Source organism: Netta rufina, assembly GCF_964035555.1.
Source record: "Netta rufina genome assembly, chromosome: 2".
NCBI classification, from domain to species: Eukaryota; Metazoa; Chordata; class Aves; order Anseriformes; family Anatidae; genus Netta; species Netta rufina.
Genome location: NC_140124.1, coordinates 135,959,943 through 135,981,495, shown reverse-complemented (window position 1 = coordinate 135,981,495; position 21,553 = coordinate 135,959,943). Strand labels below are relative to the sequence as shown.

The 21,553-nt window shown below is 41.9% G+C and overlaps 1 protein-coding gene across 1 annotated transcript in view; it reads right to left on the bottom strand.

The window, feature by feature from the left end:
- Positions 1 to 2,161, bottom strand: part of MTDH (metadherin) — a 31,193-nt gene extending 29,032 nt beyond the window's left edge. Inside the window, exon 1 of the mRNA XM_084282122.1 lies at positions 1,471 to 2,161. Coding sequence (XP_084138248.1) covers positions 1,471 to 1,881 — 411 coding nt within the window. The 5' untranslated portion in view covers positions 1,882 to 2,161. The remainder of the gene's footprint in view (positions 1 to 1,470) is intronic.
- Positions 2,162 to 21,553: the final 19,392 nt, after the last annotated feature.

Genomic DNA, 21,553 nt, shown 5'->3' with positions numbered 1-21,553 from the left:
AAACCAAGCTGGAAACAATACAAGTATTTATATTCACAGAAAATGTCAGCTAGTTAAGTTTATACACAATACAAAGCTTGCTTTTATAAAGCCCTACACTGCAGAACGTTGTCAATACTGTATCTATTTCTTCACTCTCTCTTCTGTTCAGGCATTTTTCAGTGTCTCCAAAGATGACTTGCAAGAGTTTATGTTTTGTTTTTATCCTGTAGTTTAAATAAAATATGAAAAAATCTGGATTATTTCTGGGATTAGCCTGTTTTCTAGAAAGCATAACAGATCTATTAGGCCTTGGAGGATGTCCCTTTCTGGACAGCAACAAAACACTGCATCTTTAACGTGTCTTCTTCAAAATGGAGACCTAGCAACATTTGAAAAATTCTGAATCACAGTGCTTCCTCTTCTTGGTGCCTAGTTATTAGCCTACTGCAACTTGCAGAATCAGCTCCAGTGAGTTTCAGGAGTTCACTGCTCAAAGACAGGTTGGTGCTATATACAGACTTTTGTATTTTTTAATGGAGAGAAGGCTAAAATATCTTAAACAAAACTTCGCAAGTCTCAGTATTGCCACAGAACCAAACGAAGGTACAACCCCTTTCTGTACCTCCTTTTTCTGGTCATTAGGCAAACAATTCACATTAAATTTCACACTATATAATTAAAAGACATAGTTGTAAAAGGCAGGGGACATCTGCTGCACTTTCATTCCTATAATCCATTTGGACGTAAATAGGATTACAAACATACCAACAACATAAAAGCTATTGAAGCAATCCCTTCAAGTCCCAAAACTATGATAATGGAAGCTTGAAAAGGACAGCTGATAATTTCTGCATTCAATTGATTTTCTCATGAAAACGCTGTCAAAGACACACGATTCCTACATCACAGACCGAGGATTAAAACAAAAGACAGCCACGATCTGTTTTGAAGGGGCTGCTGAGAGACAGATTTCCTTATTAAAGGAGATGATCCTTACTGTAACGACCCAGGCGTGTTCCTAGGGAGGCAAATTCACCACACGCCTGGTGTTAACGTGTCCTGCCGAAAAGGCGCAGCAGAAAGCCTTACTCAAGTTTGAATCATCGCAGCCTTTACGAGGCTTCGAACCGCCTGTACCTGCCTGGGCTGAGACTCCTGCCTTGAGAAGCTGAACCACGGTAAGGTCTCTGCTACCAGCTCCTGGTCTGGTAAGGTTTTGACTGGCAGTAAAAAGACAATATTGAGAGTAAAAATGCAACAGTACGGCGTGCATTCGTAACCCACAGCTTCATGAAAAGAAGCAGGGAGAAAGCAGGGAGACCTCTCCTCCTTCCCCAGGAGGAAAAAAAGCCTCATTTTCACCTAAATGTTGTTTCTTTGGCTTTCCAACCCCCCCGGCAGCCGGGAGGGATCCCAGCAGACACCCCCCGGCTGCATCCCCCCACCTCAGCCCTCACCCTCCCAAAACTCCCCGGCTCCCCCTCTCACCCTCGCCGCTTTCTCGGGCAGCTTCTTCTTGCTCCTCTTCTTCTGCTCGTCTCCTTTCAGCCCCAGCTGCCCCGCCGCTTTGCCCGGCCCCCCAACACCGCCACCACCGCCGCCACCGCCACCACCGCCGCCTGTCAGGGCCGCCGCCTCGTCGCCTTTCCTCTCAGCCCGGCCGCCCGCTGCCTTCCTGCGGAGGCCGCTGCCGCACGCCAGGGCCAGCAGCAGCCCCAGCCCCAGCGCGGCCGGCAGCCCCAGGGCCAGCCAGGTGGGGAGGCCGTGCGGGTCCAGGCCCAGCTCCAGGCCCAGCTCGGCTCGCAGCAAGCCCAGGCCTCCCGCCAGCGCCTCCCGCACCCGGGCCGCCGTCTCCTCGGCCTGCTGGGCCGCCGCCTGCTGCCAGCTGCCCGCGGCCATCGCCGCCCCTCACGGGCACGGAGACGAGGAGGGAGGGAGGGGAAGGAGGGAGGGGGGGGGGTGACACGGAGCCGAGGCGGGCGCTCACGCCGAGCGCATCGCAGCCGCCGCCTGCCCGCTGGGGGCGAGGAGTGGGGAGGGAAGGAAGGAAAGAAGGAGGAAAAGGGGGACGCGGAGCCTCCGCGGGACGCGGCAGCCTCTGCCCCGGAGGCAGCCGGGTCTCCTCCTCTTCCTCCTCCTTCCTCCTCCTCCTCCCCGCAACGTCAGCGCCCCGCCGCCATCTCCGCCCCCTCCTCCTCCTCCTCCTCTTCTCTTCTTTCTCCTTCCTCCTCCTCCTCCTCAGCACGGGGAGGCGGCCTCGACGTGGCAGCCGCCGAGCGGGGCCGGGCGCCGCCCGGTGGCGGCGGGGGGGAGGCGCCCGGGGGGCTCCGAGGGGGCTGCGAGGGGCTCGGGGGTCGTGGTGCTGAGGGAGGGAGGCAGGGAGAAAGGCAGCGAGCCCTCCGTCAGCAGCCTTGCCACCGGTGTTAAAGCACCTTCACGCTGCTTTAGTCCCCCTGATGATGAGTGTGTGTGGTAATTAATGGGTTGTCTCCACTCTTAGCAACACCACAGCCGTCCCCGCTTCTTCTCGGCCTGCAGATGTCAGTGGGGGTTTTGTGCTTTTTTTAGGGAGAAGCCTTCCTGAAGAAGCCTCCCCAAACCACGTAAAGCCCCAGGGCCTTGGTGCTTGTGCAACGCCGCCCCAGCGCGAGCACCTCTGGTCCTGAGCCTCGCACACCCCACGCAGAACATGCGAACCGGCACGTACCTGCGTGACAGGTACAAGGAGCAGCCAAAGCTGGCCATGAGGCAACCTACGGGTTCCTGGGGCGGGCAGGGAGATGCTGCCTCCCGTCCCGCTTCAGAGGCCCACATCGTGGACCTCCAGAGGCCTTCTCTTTCACAGAGAAAGTTTTTAAAACATGTCAGTGAAAATTCAGTGCAATTTCGAAATATACTAGCCAAGGTAGCGTAACAACGTAGATGCTTTCCAAGTGCCTTATTTCCTAAGATCTCAACTCCCACAGCTGGCTTAATATGTGGAATGAATTAGTGAGCTTTATGTAAAATACTGCTGGAACTCCAAAACTTAATTTACCCATGCACTTGAAAAATGAGCTCTCAAAAATTTGATCCCGAATGCATGTCCTGATTTTATTTTTATTTTTCAGAAACCTGGTCTCACAGCATCCAGGGTTCCTGCTGAATTTTAGATGTTGGACCCCCAGAGCTGACACGGTCGAGAAGCTTTACAGTGACTGCAGCTTTAGTCTTCTGCAGTGGGATGTTGCTGGAAGCTAACGGCATGTCCCACTCTTTCAGTTTGCAACAGTACTTACAAAGGGTGTTCATCTCTCATTGTCTGGCAGAAAGAAGCCTGCATGGGATTCTTGAAATCTGAAATGTAGTAAAATAACATTTGTTTAAACAGCACAGTGATAGCTTACACTGTTTTTGTATACTGGTAACTTTGCCATATTTTGTAATGTCAGTATATTTTTCATGCACAAGTATTTATGTTTTAAAAGTTCATAGAGTTCTTTGTAAAGTATTTCAAAAGAGCCCTTGAGATTTTTTTATTATTATTATGCCACCTTTAAACAGGCAGTCAAGTGCTACTTGTCTAATTAAGTTGGAATGAAAGGTATTGCTGAAAGTAGTTGTAGCAACTTTCTATGGCAGAACACTTTACTAATAGATGGTTGTATATTTTTAGAAGGTAAACTTAATTAAAAGCCCTAATACTTTGTTTTCTGTGCTTTTATGCTTTAGCATAGACTATACACATGTATTGGGAAGTGTTAGCTATCATGGCGCAGGCAGTTGCACAACTGAGCCCCCCTAACATGCCAAATAAATTCTTATTCTGTAAGTAGTTGCTTACTTTAGATACTGCCTTATATAGATAGGGGTGGCAGAACAGTGATCATGTAGTTTTAGTACAAAATATGTTATCTGAAAAGCACATGCAAATTTGAAAGCATTGTTTGGCTACGATTTATTTATTTTATTTATTTAAAAAACAAATAAACAAAACATAGATTTTGTTAATTCTAAATTTGCATAGGCAAGAAAACACTGCAAGAACCTGATGAGTCTCTGTTGCAAAATATAAGCGGTTGAATTTAAGATCAGCTGAGTTTTTGTGGCCCCGTGGCACCACCGAGTGGCACCACCGTGAATAGCAGCGCAGTCGTAGGAAACAGATTTGTGTAAAAAAGGTAGCAGATCTGCCTTGAACATAGCCTCTTTCAGTTTGCTTGGGATGGTGAAACAAATGAATCTGAAATTTATCTTTTTTATTCTGAGCTAATATGATATAGCAATAAGGAGACATAAAATTTGCCACTGAAATATTTAGCAGGAAGATTGTGTTTTGGTAACATTAAAAATGGCAGGAACATACTACTGAGACTATAAACATCACATAAAGCAAGCAATCTATTTCATACTAATTTCGATACAAACAGCAGTTTAATGTTAATCTTCATGTCTTTTAATGGATCTGACCAAAGGTATCCTAAGGACACTTTCTGGCAGTGCGGAATATAAAATGTTTCTTACATCATTCTCCAAAGAATCAGAGCAGAAGGTTGATTATTCTCATTATAAAAGAGAATACAATTACAGAGCCAGAAAGAATAAAGATAAAACTTTATTTATTTATTTATTTATTTATTTATTTATTTTTTAATCTCTCTTCCTCATTTTCTTCTTCCTTCCTTGTTTTACAACCATTATTAAGCATACCCTGTATAATACCTTTCCTTTTAGGCTCTAAGCCTAAAAGGAAAATTATTTCAACAAAATTTGAGCTGCCAGAAGAGTTTTATGAAGGAATATACAGAAGCTGCACAAAAATATTTAAATCTCAGCACCTATTCTTTGATATGATATGTAGAAAAAGAAAAACGAATGCTTCAAAAATATTAATTCAATGAAATTTTATGATTATCATAAATGAGCATGGAAGCCATATGTCCTTGCAGTTCTGGATATTCTTTAGACTAGAAGCCAGGTGGATATAGCAGAAGCAAATTAAGCCTCTCAGCATTTAAAGAGAGAAGATAGAAAGAATCCCAACAAGACAAATGTAAGGTTTTTTTCATGTCAGGAAACTGACAAATCTTGGACAAGATTTGGCTGCTATATTATCTCACATACATCATGACCCCAAATTACTTTAAGGTGATCACAGTATGCCATTAACACAATTTGGAGCTAAGGCTCAACCCGTGCTTTGCATTCAGACTAAGATGGAGTTTTAATGGGGCAGAGTCTAGAGCTCCACCTGGAGTCAACTTGAAAAAGGATTGCTGAAGAATTCCTCTTCTGAGAACTTGGTCATGGGTTTTAGAGTTCAGGCTAAAATTAGGTTTAGGGACAGGGAACAGACAAAGTTTGTATCTCTTTTTGGACTAGGGAAGGAAAGGGGCTGCAGAAAGAATTACTTTCTGAGAAGTTTCTCATGTGGTGGTGGTTAGGGGCCTTGGGCTAAATCTCAGTCCACAACTGTGCTTAGGGACTTGGTTATGTTTTGGTTTCAGAGAAGGAAGAAAGTCTAAAGATCTGTTTGTTTAGGGTTTGAAAAGAGACTGTTGAAGGACAACAGGGGTCGAAAGAATTGTTTGCTGAAGACATGTTCATCTGGGCTCTGTCTGGGTCTGTTGGGCTAGGGCTCGGCTGACAAGAAATACAAGGAGTGGGATTAGAAGAAATACAAGGAGTGGGATTTCCAGCTGTAGTTGTCTGGCAAAGGGGCTGCCAAGGGGAAGAGTGGGTTGTCAAAAGGATTCTCCTCTGAGATCTTTTTTACCTGGGCTGTGGCTGAGATCTTATGCTGAGCCTCAGTTGGCATGCAGACATATTTATCTGGGCTAAAGCTAGGATATTTTGGGCTAGATCTCACTCAACTAAATGAGGTTAAGGTTTAGGTTAGGGTTAGGATCGGTAGAGAGACAAAGCCTGAGCTCCTGCTGGAATACACTTCAAAAAGGGCTGTGAAGGTAAGGATTGGGTGGCATAAAATATAATGCCTGAGACTGTGCTCCAACAGGCAAAGCCTAGGGGTGGTGTGCTAAGCTTCAGCTGTAGTCAGCTGTGGCACAGTTTTAGGGTAAGAGAGTTACTTGTAAAGGAAGGAGGCAGGGACTGGTAGAGGAAAAGGGCTGTTAGAGGGAAGAGGGACATACAAACAGAATTCTCCCCTGAGGATGTATTGATCTGGGCCATAGCTGGGGTATTTTAGGCTATGTCTCAATCAGCATATAGGTTTAGGGTTGGGAGAGAGACCAAGCACAGGATTTCGTTTGGAGAGAGGGTCTGTTGAAGGAAGGTATAGGGTGAAAAAAAAAGAGAATAGTGCCCTGAGGACTTGTTCATTTGGGCTGTGGTTGGCTGTCCTTGGCTAACTCAGTGACCTCCTCTTCTCACAGTAGTGAATGATTTCAGCAAGTCTTGGGACAATTTAAGTTTTTCTACTGCAAAGCCTCAGGAAAGATTTCTCTCCCACTTAAGGGGAGAGGAAGAGGACATTTCAGTTAAAAGATGAGTAATCCATGCTTTGCTTTTACTTTGTAAGTTCACCTTATTTATTTTTCCCATTGATATGTTCATCTTCTTGAGCTGACACAGAATCCTAAATCAAAATTCACTGCTAAGGAATACTGTCTTCAAAGTATTTATTCATTTTACATTATTTTTTTTTTATTATTGCTCACATTCTTGTGTATAACCATATCATGCAAATGTAGAAACATTCTCATAAAAATCATGATCTTAATTCCCTGTATGAAGGGCAAGTCTGTTCTCATTAAACTTTTGACATAAATAGTGCTTAGCCATCAAAGCTAAATTGTCGTTATGACTGATGGAGCTCATGAGTGTCTTGGGAGGTGAAGAACACTTTGGCAGCCTGTTCGCATTCAAATTTCTATCAGCCTTAAGCGCTGAGAAAAATAAATATGCAAAGACTTGCTACCCAGCTGGGAACAAAAAAGTTTGAATTAACAAAATGCAAACACAGAATTATAGGCCTATTAACTCATATCTGTGGTAATACAAAATTGTTTTCTGTATTTTGTGAAGTGTACATTAAATATCCCACGTAATAGGTCTTCTAACATTTATCTTTGGAGAGTTTTCACAGCTTCATTTCATAGGCAAGACAGTTTTCCTAATACAGCCTTTCAATCAAGAGGTGGTTGCTGTTTACACAGATGGAACCAAGTTGGCTTGAAACTGCCTGGTTCATTTTTTTAGCAATGCAATTACAGAAGCAAAGTGTGCAGGCTCATTTATGCATTTAACCTTTCGCACTACAGTCCGCAAAGTGGAGTCTCCTATGCTGTCAGTACCTGAGGCAGCTAGGAACAGGAGGCAGGGACATCAGTGTGTTGTAGACCTCTTCAAGCTCTTTTAGTTGTTCCTCTGGGTTCTACCCCAAATAACTATGTTATAGGCACGGGCTAGTTTCTGCAGTTCTGACCTAGAGGTCATTGGGAATATTCCAAAATATGTTATCAGAAAGCTCCTGTTCAAGGAAATGACAGTCACTAAGGGAAATGTTTCCGTTTCAGGGAGCTTTTGATGTAGCACACCTGGGGCTCCCATAGGAAGCCAGGTCCGGGTCAGGGTGCTGTGAATCCTGAACACCCTTGGCTGTGAGGAAGGACTGCCACAGAGGAGACCTGTTCTGGGGAGCTGTACTCTTGAAAACCTTTCCTTGCGCTAGGATATCATGGGTTTTCAGTCCCTTTTCTCGTAGGTGAAAGCTGCATAGGCCCTTGGGAGGAGAAAAAGCAGCCATAAAACTATGAATAATACATGGAGCATATGTGGATTCAATCTGCACTGTCAATGCTAAGTCTGGCATTTCCTAACTTTTGGGTACTTGATTTGGCATTCTTAGTTGTTCTTAATGTGAGAATTTACATACCAATTAGACTTTTTAGAAAATCAAATAGGAAAAAAAATATCTAACTGATCCTAAAATCTACTTCAGATTGAATATATTCTTATGGAGGGGCCTTACTAAAAAACTCAGCCTCATTTAAAATTCCCTGGAGCTTGGCTTCCTGAAAGATCACTCTAAAGGTTATATCTACAGTGCTCAATAAAATAATCCCAGGGATAGATTCAGCTCCTGGCCTTAGGGTGGCATGAGTTGACTTGTACCCACACTGCTCACTACTCTCCTATAGCTGGTGGGCTGTGGCCATACTGACTAGGGCATGCTTCTGTTTCATTTGGGAACAATGTGATGTTAAGACATAACTACTAAATTTTTTTATTATGTTTTTTTTTTAAGGTCAAACTCTAAAAACAATGCAAAGGCTGTGTTGCAGCTTTCCAGACTGATTTTTTATAGAATGAAGTTGAGAGGTGTGTTGCTGTGCACCATAAGGTTCTGTGAAGACATTTAGATCATGAAGACTGTAGGGCAGAGGAAAGGAAACTTGTGGAGGTCATCTGGTCCAACTCGACTGCTGAAGTGGGGCAACCTGGAGCTGGCTGCAACCTACAGCAATTTTTTGTCATTGGAAATTTGATTGGAGTGGTCCAACACAAACCCGGTAGTCCAACACAAACTAATAGTTAAGGACTGTGAATACTCAGAGTAAATTATTCATGTTTACTCTTTTTATTGGACTCAACCTATTCATATGTCTTACATAGACAATGAGAAGAAGTGTTTGCTTTTGAAAATTTCCTCTTAGACATTAGGCAAGCTCAACCTGGAAGTCTGAAGAAGGGCATGAAAGAGGCCATCTAGATTTCTATGAAGTTTCATGCAGACCTGATTCCCAGTGTGATTTCTAGCCTTACTGGGACTTTTTGGGAACCATGTGGTTGTTACTTAATCATTCCATGTGTGGTTTGGATCTAAACCAGAGCGGTACTATGCAGAACCTTCACATTTAGTGTTACAGAGTGAGTTAGATTGGCTGAGCCCATCTATTCCCATTCCCTGCTCAAAGCAGGTCTAATTATGAAGTTTGACCAGGTTCCTCAGCCTTGCCCTATCAGGCTTTGAAAATCTCCAAGAATGGAGATTTTTTGGGATCCCTGGTTTTGGATTTCAGTGCTTGGCCGCACTCATTGTGGATGTGATCTTTATATTGCACTGGAATTTCCTGTGATGCAGCTTGCAACCATTACCTCCTGTCCTTCTGCTGCACACATTTGATAAGCGTCTGGCTCTGTTTTCTTTATAACTCTTCTTTAGTTAGCTGAAGGCATCATTTAATTCCCCCTTAGTCATCTCTTCTACAGACTAAGCCTACCAAAACCAACTCTCCTTCCATGTCGTACACTCCAGTCTTTTAAGTACTGAGAAAATTGTGAATTTTACACTGAGAAAATAGACTTATAGAGCCTGAAAATCAGTAAATAATCAGTGTTGTAAATAAAACAAAAGCTGGTAATTAGATAGGTATTTGGGGATGAAAGCTAAACCAGAACAATGGAGACAATGGCAAAAATTCTGTTCAGAAAAGGTAGAAACAATACTGGCCAAAATGTGAAAGGTGACTTTTTTCCTGTTCCATTTAGAGTTACCTCTTTTCATAGAACCATAGAATATCCCAAGTTGGAAGGGACCCACAAAGAACATCAGGTCCAACTTCTGGGTCTCCAAAGGACCACCAAAAAAAAACAGACCATATGTCTGAGAGTGTTGTCCAAAAGCTTTTGGAACTCCAGCAGGCTCGGTGCCATGACCACTTCCCTGGGGAGCCTGTCCCAGTGCACAACCACCCTCTGGGTGCAGACCCTTTCCCTAACCCCCAGCCTGACCCTCCCCTGTCCCAGCTCCATGCTGTCCCCTCAGGTCCTGTCACCGTCCCCAGAGAGCAGAGATCAGCACTTTTGTTTTTTTGCTTAGTCTTCGACTTTTGCTTAGTCTTCTTCTCAATTTAGCTTAGGCTATTTTTAAAATGTGAGAAAATATTCTTTTGAAACAAAAATTCATATTTTAAAGTTTTTGGCATTCCTGAACAAAAACATTTTATTGCAGAGAAGTTGAACTGTTTCAACCTGTATGGATTTTCCACCCTGTCTGCTAGCTAAAACTGCTAGTCAGCACTTTGATTCAAATTCATGAACACTTTCCTTTAGTTCTATTTTTACCAAATTCACTATTAATTCATTCTTCTATATATTGAAAACTTTAAGAAGCATTTTATAGCTTCAAAAAGGTGAACTGGCCTCAGTGTTTCATTTAAAAAAAAAAAAAAAAAGGAAAACCTAAGAAGTCACAGGTGTTTAGCTTCCCCATGATCATGAACTGCTATGATAGAGCTGCTGCAGGATGCACACCAAATTTGCGAGCACCATCCTAGCTTTCTACCTGCAGCTGTGCTGACTTTGTGCTATCACCACGTCTTGGCAGCCTCTGGCCTCTGACTTTAACAAACTTCTGCATGTCCTCGTGTCTTCTTTTCTTCTGTTTTATTTTAAAAGTCCCTTTGAAATTATACAAAATATTCAATCGCCTAGCCTAAAGGCTAGCTTTTATGATACTTAGTTTTATTACATGTCATTTATGGAGACTGTTCAACAATTGCTGCCCCATTTTTACTGTGTCTAAAATAGATACTCTATTTCCTGTATTAAAATCAGACTCAAATCCTCTCATGAAGTGTGGGGTATTCTTTGGGGAATTATACTGAACAATAATAAGAACATATTCTCAGGATATCAGCAGTCTGAGTGCATTAGGGAAGAACTAACAGATGCTTAAAAATCTTTACAAGACAATGGATCCCTATTAAAATCCAAGGTGATACAATTACGTGGATGCCAAAGTGCCTCTAATAGTTACATGCAATTCCTAATGCTGATGTCTGGATAATCTTTTAAAGTATTTCTGTTTATGGGGAGTATTTTTTTTCTCAAAGTTCTGTGGGACAGATCCTTCTGAAACACTGCATTTCTTGCAGTAACACTCAGAGCAATGAAGAGAAGGGATTTTTTAATAGGCCAGTAGATGGTACATTTATTCGACAGGGCACACATAATATACTGTGCGCTCTACACAGGACACTAGTTTTTTTTTCCCCCAACTTTATGGACCTGTTCCTTCTACTGTCTTTTCCATGACCTCATCTATCTGCCCTCTATCCCATCCTGTTTCCCTGCATCCTGCCCTGTTTTTCATTCCCAAGTTATGCCTGAACTCTTGCCCTTTACTAATTCCATACTCCATATAAATCACTCACTAATTATTTTTCATTAAACATATCCCAGTACATTAGATAACTGAACATGAAACAAAAACTAACATTTAATACAGTTAAAAGGTTTGCTGTCCTTTACTACAGATACTGTATATATGTGTTGCATCTGCTTTATCTCGACTGTGTTGCAGTGCAAACTCTTCAGGGCAAAATATGCATGTTTTTTACTTTTTTACTGTATCATTATTATTTGTTTGTGGGGTCTGGTACGCTGGAGTCCTGTTGATGATGTGCTATGGGGCACGTTGTTGCTTTTAGTTACTGCTGTAACGACCCAAATACCTGAATGGATCAGTCTGGGAAAAGCATGAAAGAAGCTCCATCTGCTCCACTTGTTAGCGAAGAACAGCATCCTGTGATAAAGAAGGAACATTTGACTTAATGTACTCTGGTTTTGGCTCTTCCTTAGAGATCTTGTATCTGTCTTGGCTGCTAAGAAGCACCTGGCCCATTTCCAACCTGGTTGAAATGTCTGTGTAAGCTGATAACTCTCCAAGCATCAAAGACATTACAGCAGAAGTTGAATGATCTTCTGGAACCGTCTTCTCCTGAAGAAGGTGAGAACTGGAGTATGTAATGCTCAGAAAAGAGGAAAAGATGCTGTGGTGCTGGAGAAGGGCAGATATGGAGAGAAAAGGATAGTCAGGGACTTACAGTGTCAGGAAATTGTCTGGGATTACTTAAACAAACAAACAAACAAACAAACAAACAAACACCTTCATTTGGTCCCTGTGCTCCCTTCATTATCCTCAACCATGATAGCAACTACTTGCAATCCACTAGGGCACAAGGGAAAAGTGAGAGCTACATTGATAGTAATGATGACACTAAAAATGGCTGATTTCCTTGTTTTATCTGTAATTCTGATTAGTTATGTGACATTTTAACGAAAAGCCACTGACTAGGAGCACTGCATGTGGTTGTTAAGACACCGCAGTAAAGTGTTAGAAAACAGGATTCCCAAGCTTGCATCCCTTTCATTTTGTCTGCTGTAAGAATGTCAACAGCTTTATCTAGCACTGATGAATGATGCAGATCAGCCAGAAAGCTCTTCACCATAGTGCCAAGTAGAAAAAACAGGCGAGCAGCACCTGGAGAAATACGCTGAGGCTGGACAAGCATAGCTCTCCATGCTGTGCACTAATATTCTCAGCCAGAAGCCACCAAAAGAATAGGACTTCAGACTACTTTTCTGCTTTCTGAAGGTGCAGAACTGCAAGGGGAATTTAACTGGTCTAGAATTCGACTGCTTAGAGAATCCTCGGATAGTCCAAGTTCTTCACCTGCTTATTAATTGCATTGTGCAGTGAGTTTCCATCATGGGAACCCACTCAGATAAATAGTGTACAACAAGACAGTTCCTGCCACTGAAAACTTACTTTATGATAAGTCTTGTTAGATATCTCCTATCCCACCTACAGGGTTTGAAAGTGTTTATTGACCATGTAATTCTTGGTCAGTATCCAAGGGTTCTGGGTTTGTAGGCACAATGTGCAGAGAGCTGGGACCCTTTGCACACACAGTCAGTCCTCTCCCCCAGGTGCTCAGTGCTTTCTTTCAGAAATGTTTGCCATGCCCTTGGCCCTTTTGTGCCTCTCTCCCAACTTCGGCACCTCTGCAGCTTTGGAAACTTGGCTATGTGATAGCAAGTGGAAGGAATTTTAAACAAAGACAAACTACCCAGAGACCAGGGGATTGAAATGCTCCTTTAGCGGAGAAGCTTAAGGACTTGCCAAAACCATGAAATCATGTCACGAAGAAAAGTGTCACAAATGATCCCATTGAGCTCAATATGGGGCTTTGTATTGGCATGTGCCTGTGAATTGAAGCTCAGACATCCAGAAACTGGGCTACAGAGAGGCAGGAGCAAGTTCCAAGTGAGTCTCAAAAGATTTTTTTTTAGTTCTGCCTCTGAGTTGCCAGCTGAGAGGGGGAGGGATCAATGTTGTACACGAGGAATAAAAACATCACCCCACATTTGAAGTATATTTGCATGGTTTGGGTTATGTCTTCCTGACACCAGTCCAGGGCAGTAAAATCAATTTCTGATCCTTAAAAAAAAAAAAAAAAAAAAAAAAAAAAAGGTATATTTTAATATGCATTTTTTGTTTTCTTTCTGATTTTGTTCCTCCTGACACTAATTAGCTGCAGCACGTAAGACAGAGCAGCTATTGCACAGCTCTACTTTTTCTGGGCACCAGGCAGCAATACCACAGAACTGTCTTTGCACTCGCATGAACCCAAGACGGGAACAAGCAAGGGTGGATTGAAAAAAAGATGAAAGAAAACAGCTTAGAATTTAGAGGAGGCTGAAAAAAAAACCTCTGTTTTTGACCACTCAGGAAAGGTTTGGTGCCTGGGAACCTTTGCCACCAGAGAGCAATGGAAGCCTTTAAGTACACACATCACCCACTTAGTTTAAAAGACTTCCTTGTCTATCACTGAATAACATGGGCTGTTCTTTCATATTTGTTCTAAATCCAGTCTAAAGAGACTGAAGATCAGTTGTGGTAGCCTTAGTCAGGCTCTCAAAAAACTGTAACCCAGATATACATGAAATATTTTAAATACTTGAATCCTTTTTAGCTAGCTAGCAAAACACACATTTTTACAGGATGTTACAGATTTTATGTGCAGTTTTTCAGGGACCAGTGAGTCAGTAAATATTCTAAATCCACTCATCCATAGTGTTATACACATGACTAAGTTTTTCCTATTCTGACATGTATTTTATATTTTTACTTGCTCTCATGGAAATTGGCTTTTCCACTATAGTCTTCAGTGGGTAGGGACACAGCTTCTGTTTGTCTCTGTGGTACTTCTCCCCCTTCAGCTGCATTAAAAGATGACACCCTGTTTATTGCTGAAGTCACAAAATAATTCGTATTCTAACCATGACTGTGAAAATCCAAAAATAATAGATTGCAAACTGCCTATCAGTGGAGTGCTCCTGAGACCGATGTGGTGTTCGTCAAAATTATGAGCAAACGGGTGGGGAATTCCTGTGACTAGATGTCTCAGAAAAATTAGCACACAGCCAAGGATGTTGCGGGATATTCTCAAGACCCAGTATAAGAATTGCAGCAACTTCAAGTCCTGTTGGTGTTCGCTGCCAGCTGCTCGCAGCTCTGCCTGCACATCTTGGCCTTTCCAGCTGGTGGTTCCCCATGCGCTGACACTCTGGGCATGTGCTTGTGCTTTTCAGCTCTCTTCTTACCAGAAGAAGCATGAAAAGACTTGAGATTTATTTTTAAGGCAGCCTGTAAGAATGAAACAAGCACTGTGTCTTCCCCATCACACCTCCCCTCCTAGTCTGTGAAGAAAAGAGAGAATGCACAGCCTTCCTGAGGGAAGTGGGCAAAACATGCAATGACATGAAATGAAATGAAATGAAATGCCACAGCCACCACTTCACAGCACACCTTGTCCAGCAAACAACAAAGTTTCCTTTACTACACTAGAAGTAAATGCATCAAAGAGCAGATCAGTGAATGAAACGGGAAGAAAAGATAAAATGTGTTCAAGTAATGTGGAGATATCTAGCCTTCTGCCCATGCCTCATACATAGTCCACTGAGAAGGCCATTCCATATTGCTCAAGGAGTCTTGAAATAAGTGATGGCTGAGAACATTCAGTCTGACAGATTTCTCAAGCCAGCATTAATCTCTGTTTCTTCTCTTCTAGCTCCTCATCTAGTTTTTCTTCCTCGGCTTCCCCATTCACAACGATTTCCAATCTCTTTCTTTAGATTCTTCATGCAATCTTAGCTTCTGGTTCGTGCCTCTTTTCCTAGATATTTTTCACTATTTCCACCGTATCTGACCATTAATAAAAACCACCTATTTTTCATACCTCCTTCCTGACAACATATTGTTCAATCTCAGACTCCTCCAGACTTTTATCTGAATCCTCTCTCAAACTAGATCTTAAATTGCCCACTTCAGGCTTTTATCTTCCATGAATATGGCACCTTGGCAGCTTTTCCAGCTTTCCTTTCTCATGCTGCAACTGCCATGCCATGTCATGCCACCTATACCACGGCCTCAGCAGCTCCCCTTTATCTTTCCCATCACCATCAAGACCCAGTACTGACTGCTGAGAGACTACAGGACTGACTGAGGGACTACAAGAGTACATCCTAGCTCTCAGATCACATGCCCAGACTTCATCCAGCAACAACAACAGCTCAGAAACAGAAACACAGGGAAAGTCCGGTGTGCAGCTGGAGACTGGAGCCTGCTGTGGTGGATGGGGTCTTGGAGAGTTTAATTCAAAACTGGGGTCTCTACTGAAAACATCTGCTATGCACAGGCTCCAAGTTCTATAATGTGGCCAAATTTTGGTAAAATTTCGTGAGGATAGCAGGAAGTTAATCTCCAATAAATAGGCCACCCAGCTTGCAAACAGGAAGTCCCTGTACCAAAGGATCACTGCACTGCAGCTATTCAGAGAAAAGTCTGCCAGAATTTTTTAACATGGTCAAAACAATGTATTTTTTTTTTTCTCAGTTGTGTTTTCAGAAACAGCTGAAAGCTTTTCACTGAAGTTTTCCAGAAGATTGTCCCGAGGCAACCATCCAGCATGGAAAATTCCAGACTGAGCAATTAATGCGTAGCAAAAGTGTGTGCAACTGATAACAAGCCTGTGGGTTGGGAAATTTTGGGTAATTGTCCTAGCAGTCAGTGCTACCAGTTCAATAAAACCCACTCGTGTATTAACCAGGTAGTATACCACTGCTCACCAAAGAGCAGCAAAGGCAACGTGCTATTTCTTTTAGCTCAGAGGTGGTTATGCCCTTTCTCTCCATCCATTCACATCATGGAAATATGAATTCGAGGTCTAACTGGAACAGTTTCAAATGCACTACGAAGCACAGCCAAACAATGGTGTTCTGTCAAAAGCCCCGAGAAATTTAATGCAAAAGTCTATCTATGTGCAATATAGATGTAACAGCAGCCATCTGTATTATTAATAACATGATTCCCTTTTTAAAATGTTTTATCACCAAGGTTAAATTAAATACCTTGCTTCTCATGTTTTTTTTTTTTTTTTTTTTTTTTTTTTTTCTAAAAAAAAAAAAAAGAGAGAGAGAAGACTGAGGCCCTTTTCTCTTTGAATGTACAGTATTGGTGTATGCTGTTAACATTATTTCTGGCAAATACTTGCAGAATGGATAGAGGAGGATTGTTTCGTCAAAATACTATGAATACAAACATGTTTTTAGTGGGGTTTATGAGCTAAAACGAGTGCAGTGTGGGATCCTGCACAGAGCAATGGGCCAGGGCTTAGACTGAGTCTCCAGTCCTCTTTCACGGATTGCACTGTAAATTGTTTCTTCTTTTCTGTGGCTCATTTACGCTCTGGTAAATAACATCTAAAGGTCTCTGTTGTGCCACAGATTAAGTTTTAATTTTACAGATTCTTCCAGAATCTTATTCGTTCAGTTTTCTTGTGTTTGGCCACCTGACCAAATCGTGTCAGCCTCATCACTGCTAGAAAACGTCCTTCCAGCAGATGGCAGATATTGCTTATCCAATGTAACCCTGACATCCAGTTCAGGATGTCAGCTATGGGATCTGGAACATCGATAAAAGCAGGAGCTAAAGCCTGAATTACACATCCTCAAGATACATGTGTTTCAAAAATATATTAAGTAGCTTGATTAAAGGTTCCCATATTTCTTATGTGTTAGGTCAATTCCTAGATGTATACTTCTCTTTCTTTATGATTACTTTCCTAAAGCCTTTTCAGGAAAAAAAATAAAAATAATAATAATAAAACAATATTAACTGAAACAACTATAAGTGATTTAGCTGTTCAAAACCAACTTTTCTCATTTGGCATGTGTTTATGGCATCTGAATACTAACATTTCCTGTTACTGAATCACGTGAATTGCTACCTATAATGCAAATCTGTGTCTGAATTCTTTCAGACCAGAATTCAGCTGGGCATTTTGTAACAGAAGCACTTCATACGAGTCTGGCCAACATACAGCGAATTTCAAATCCTGACTTGCTTCACAGTAAATGTTGAAATCGAGTCTATTTTTACTGCCATTCTTCCTACTGTACTCATTAGTTCCCTCTCTCCTTTTTGTAAGTCCAGATAGTCAGAGGAGTTACAGTAAAGTTCACCTCATGATATAAGAAGCTGATAGAGAGCTCTAATTTCAGTGCCATGTGCTTCATTCTATTATTACTTGCCTATTTCTTAAGGAAAAAAAAAAAAAGTTCCAACCAGGGAAAGAAAAAACAAAAGAAATAGCAGGAGACAGATAGGTATCTGCAGTCAAAAGCCTGTGGCTTTTCTTGCAGACTCCAAATTATTCTCCATATCTGAGCAGTAGTATCAAAGACCATCTTCTGTAGGAATTATATCAAATTATCTTTTCATACTAATTTTTTCTTGGCATTTTCTAACTCAAAACTGCTAAACTCCCATGTGGGAGATGCTGCAGCACCTAGGCTTTCACTGAAGAGCTGTTCAGCTGAGAAGACTAAAACTATTCTTGTTTGGTACCCTAAAGATGTTATGCTAAGGAAACTATATACATTTTGTGGCTTTATTGATAGGGAGTTGGATTTCTTTTTTCTTTACTGGCTGGGTTCTCTTGATTGCATGGTGATTGAGGAGGTCATTTCTTTCCAGTATTTCATTTTAAAATTTATTCATTACTGTTTCTGATCTTCTCTTCCAAGAAACACTCCTCAGAGAATGATCAGCTTCTGACAGGGCGGGGATCATTCTTAGGCAGCATCTTCACTCCTAATCAGAAATGTTGCATTGCTGTTTGACGTGGTTCTGTGACTATATATTCAAGTGCTCAATGAACACCTGGAAATAAAGAGATCTGGAAGTTCTTAATTCTCATAACTAGTCTCTTGGCAAAACTAGATAATAATAGATGATGTTTTATTTGTATTTTTACTATTACTATTATTGATGTTAGTACCAAGTGGATAGAAGTTCTACCCACAATTAATTGTGAAGCCATTCCATACACCATAAAGCAAATATAAGACCATTTTTTCCATTGGTTATCCAGCATAACCCTTGGTGACACACCAGCTATTCACATTGAAGGCAATTTAATCTAAATGAAACTTTCAGAATTTGTTTCTGGTTTAAAGGTATTTCCTACAAGGTGTATGCCAAGGGCTAGGTGTTGAAATTGTCCCTTAGCAAGTCCTGTTGTCTCCTCTTTTGTAACTAGAAGGGATAAGTATATCCAGGAGAAAATCTAACACTTTGCAAAGGTTAGCTTCCAGGCCAATGCGAAATATGGCATGAAGTGTTTAGTAGCACTTACATCAGAATGTAACATTGGACTGCTAGACTTCAGAGATGGATAAGAAGACAAACAGTATTTCCAAATTATCTGTGCAGTCAGATGGGTGACTCAAGTGGCAGTGAATGCAGTGTTGGTCTTCTTGCATGATATAATTTCTTGTATGATACAATTTCTTGTACGATAAAATTTCTGTCAAGAATTGGAAGCAAATGACAATTGGTCATAAGCAGGTGTCCCACGAGAAAGTATACTTATTTGCAAAATATTTTCATTCATTCTTCTCAACACTGTTGCTGTGTCACTGCTCTGATAAGAATTGGGAGACTTGTTTGGGTTTTAGTCTGGTTTGTTAAGAGCTAATTGTGTGCTCCCCTTTCATGTATCTGGAAGGAGAGAAAGACAAAAGTGGGGAAAAGATAAAGCCTGACTAAACACTTCTTATCTTACCTTTTTCCCTCTTCATTGCTGTAGGTATTGGCAGTCTGAAACATAAATGTTTTCATGCATCAAGTGAAATAACAATCCTCTCCTTAGAATCTCGACCTTAGGAGAAGTAATTTTTCTTTATTCTAGAATCAAAATGCATAAGCCTGGTATGACATAAATAAAACTGTATGTAGCACATGTATCATTTCACCTCTATTCATCTATACAGACCATGGCATGAAAGAATACAGCAGAAAAATAGCAGTAAGAAAGAGAAACTATTGAGGTTTAACTATGATTTAGCACTGCTGTGGCAGTTCCACTCTGTGGGATTACAATCAGCATTACTTTACATAAATTTGCTTACACTATCTGATTTATAAAAGTGATTTGGAATTTGGTTGTGTCCTGGACTCTTTATTTAAACATAGGATCTCCTAAGCACAAGGTTCCTCTATCCCTGCATTGTTGGCACTTTATGTACAATATTTCTCAGGTAGATGTACATAAAAGCAAGGAAGGGTGGGGAAAGGGAAGTCTAAACCCTCTTATGACCAAGCATATAGTGTGAACAATGCTGTGTGCAGGAAAGATGACACTCTTGTTAGGGTCCCTGAGTTTGCAAAGAGGCAGGCTTGATTTTCTTGGCCATGCTGCAAAGCACTTTGATCATCAAACACTCACATTCCCTTTCATTGGGAGCTCCCATAGGAGATGGGTACCTGAAAACTTTAAAGGTCTGTGTCTTCTGTATCATCACCTTGGTTTCTCACGGTTCTGAGGGTAACAGCATTTTCTTAATTAATAAGACTGTGAGGATAACTCTGAGGCACTCAGTTTACAATACAGAAAGCTATTTAAAGGACCTAGAAAGATAGTCCTAATTCTTTACGATGTTGTTTTTATAAATCAAAATAAAGCAGTTGGAACCAAGCTGTGTGAATGAATTTGTACTGCAACTGCTATAATTGAAATACATGCTTAAATCTGCCCTAAATGTAAATGCAGAGCATGAAAGCAGATTTGTAAAACTTGTTCTTGTTGAATTTCATTGCATGCAAATTTCCCATGAAGACATTTCATAATTCTGAGTCTCTTGTGAGCGTAACACTACTCTTCCTTAAGCCATCCAGTCTGTCGTGGTTGCCTGTTTACCATCTGCACCTTAGGGCTGGGATATCTTTTCTAACTGGATTTCTGAGGATGACTCTTCTCTTTGAAGGAAGATCTCAGATATGAAACCTGTGGGACAACTGAGCACGATACAAATCAGCAGAATCATGGAATTGCAAGAAACAATCTTTCTGCCCAAGCAATCTCTCCAAGCAACCTTCCCCAGATTCTCTGTGCAGTTGTAAAGTGTTTCTTCTTAGTGTTTAATCTTGTTTGAATCTCTAAGACTTTAGCTGCTTGTAGTTACTATGTTGTGCAAGCAGCTATATAAACATTTGCTCTTATTATTTAATGTTTTTCCTTCTCCTTTTCCATTTGGTCTTCTCCCAAATTAGATTGCAAGTCTCTTAGGGCAGGGGCAGCATCCAGCCCTGTGTTTCTGCAGGGCCTGTTACTAGCAGATTGATAGGTTTCTATAGCTGTGTGTACATGACTCAAGACCTCTTAAGTATCTTGGTGTGTGGGCCGGTTGCTGCCATCACACTTTTTCTCTGAAAGACCTTATAATGAAGAGTCATCTCAGCACCCTGCACAGTGACGAGAGAAGTCCTTCAGAAGAGCCCTGAGTCAGAAGCACAACAGCAACACTGCTTAGCTGATGATGTGACAGTTTATCATCGTATGGAAATGCTTGTGTAGTGAGCCAGTCAGATGGGTCAGTCAGAAGGTTCTGGGCCTTCAGAGAGGTGGCTTTCATCTTCACTTGACCCACCAAGGCTCTGCATTCCTGTCACAGCAGAAAATCGGTACTGACACTACTGCTGGGAAATCCTTCCTGACCCTGCCAGATAACCTAGGAGAAAGCTACAGCCTCTTCCTACTTCCATATCCATATCCATATCCATGTTGAGAACTGAGATGAAAATCCTGAACTTCATGAAAATCCTGCAGAAGGACTTGGCATTTGCATATGACCAAAATCTGTGACTCTGTAGCATGCTGATGGGGATTTCTGGTGCGGACTGGGGATCCTTCAAGGGCTTCCTGGGCAGGAGCAGCTTCTGGTCTGAGATGTGCTTATGAAAACCAGTCTCTGTTTGCAGATTGAGAGGTTGGAAAACCAGTTGGAAAGCTCTTTAGGGTTCTGCATAGCTTGGTGGCCCAGGGTCTCCCCAGGATGTGCAGAGGCTCACCACCACTGCAGTGGGACATCCCTTGACCTCTCACAGGGAGCTGGATCAGCTGGATCCCAACTTAGCAGAAACACAAATAGTTGGCTGCTGGTTTAGCTCCCTGGCATGGTTCATTATAACAGGGTAACAGAGAGAATCAGTGCAAGAGAAGGTATGAAAAAAAGCAGCTCCAGAAATTTGGGGGAGACGAGAAGTTTTTCTTGCCCTCTTCAGCAGCAGCTGGCCAGATGTGCTGCACAGATACTGAGCCTGTGCAGCAGCTAAAGCAACCTGCAGTGGACCCTGTTTGTCTTGATTTTAACTCCCTGTCCTCCCCAGCCTTCCCCTCAAACTGGACAGCAGGAACTCTTGTCCAGTCTGTGCTGTACA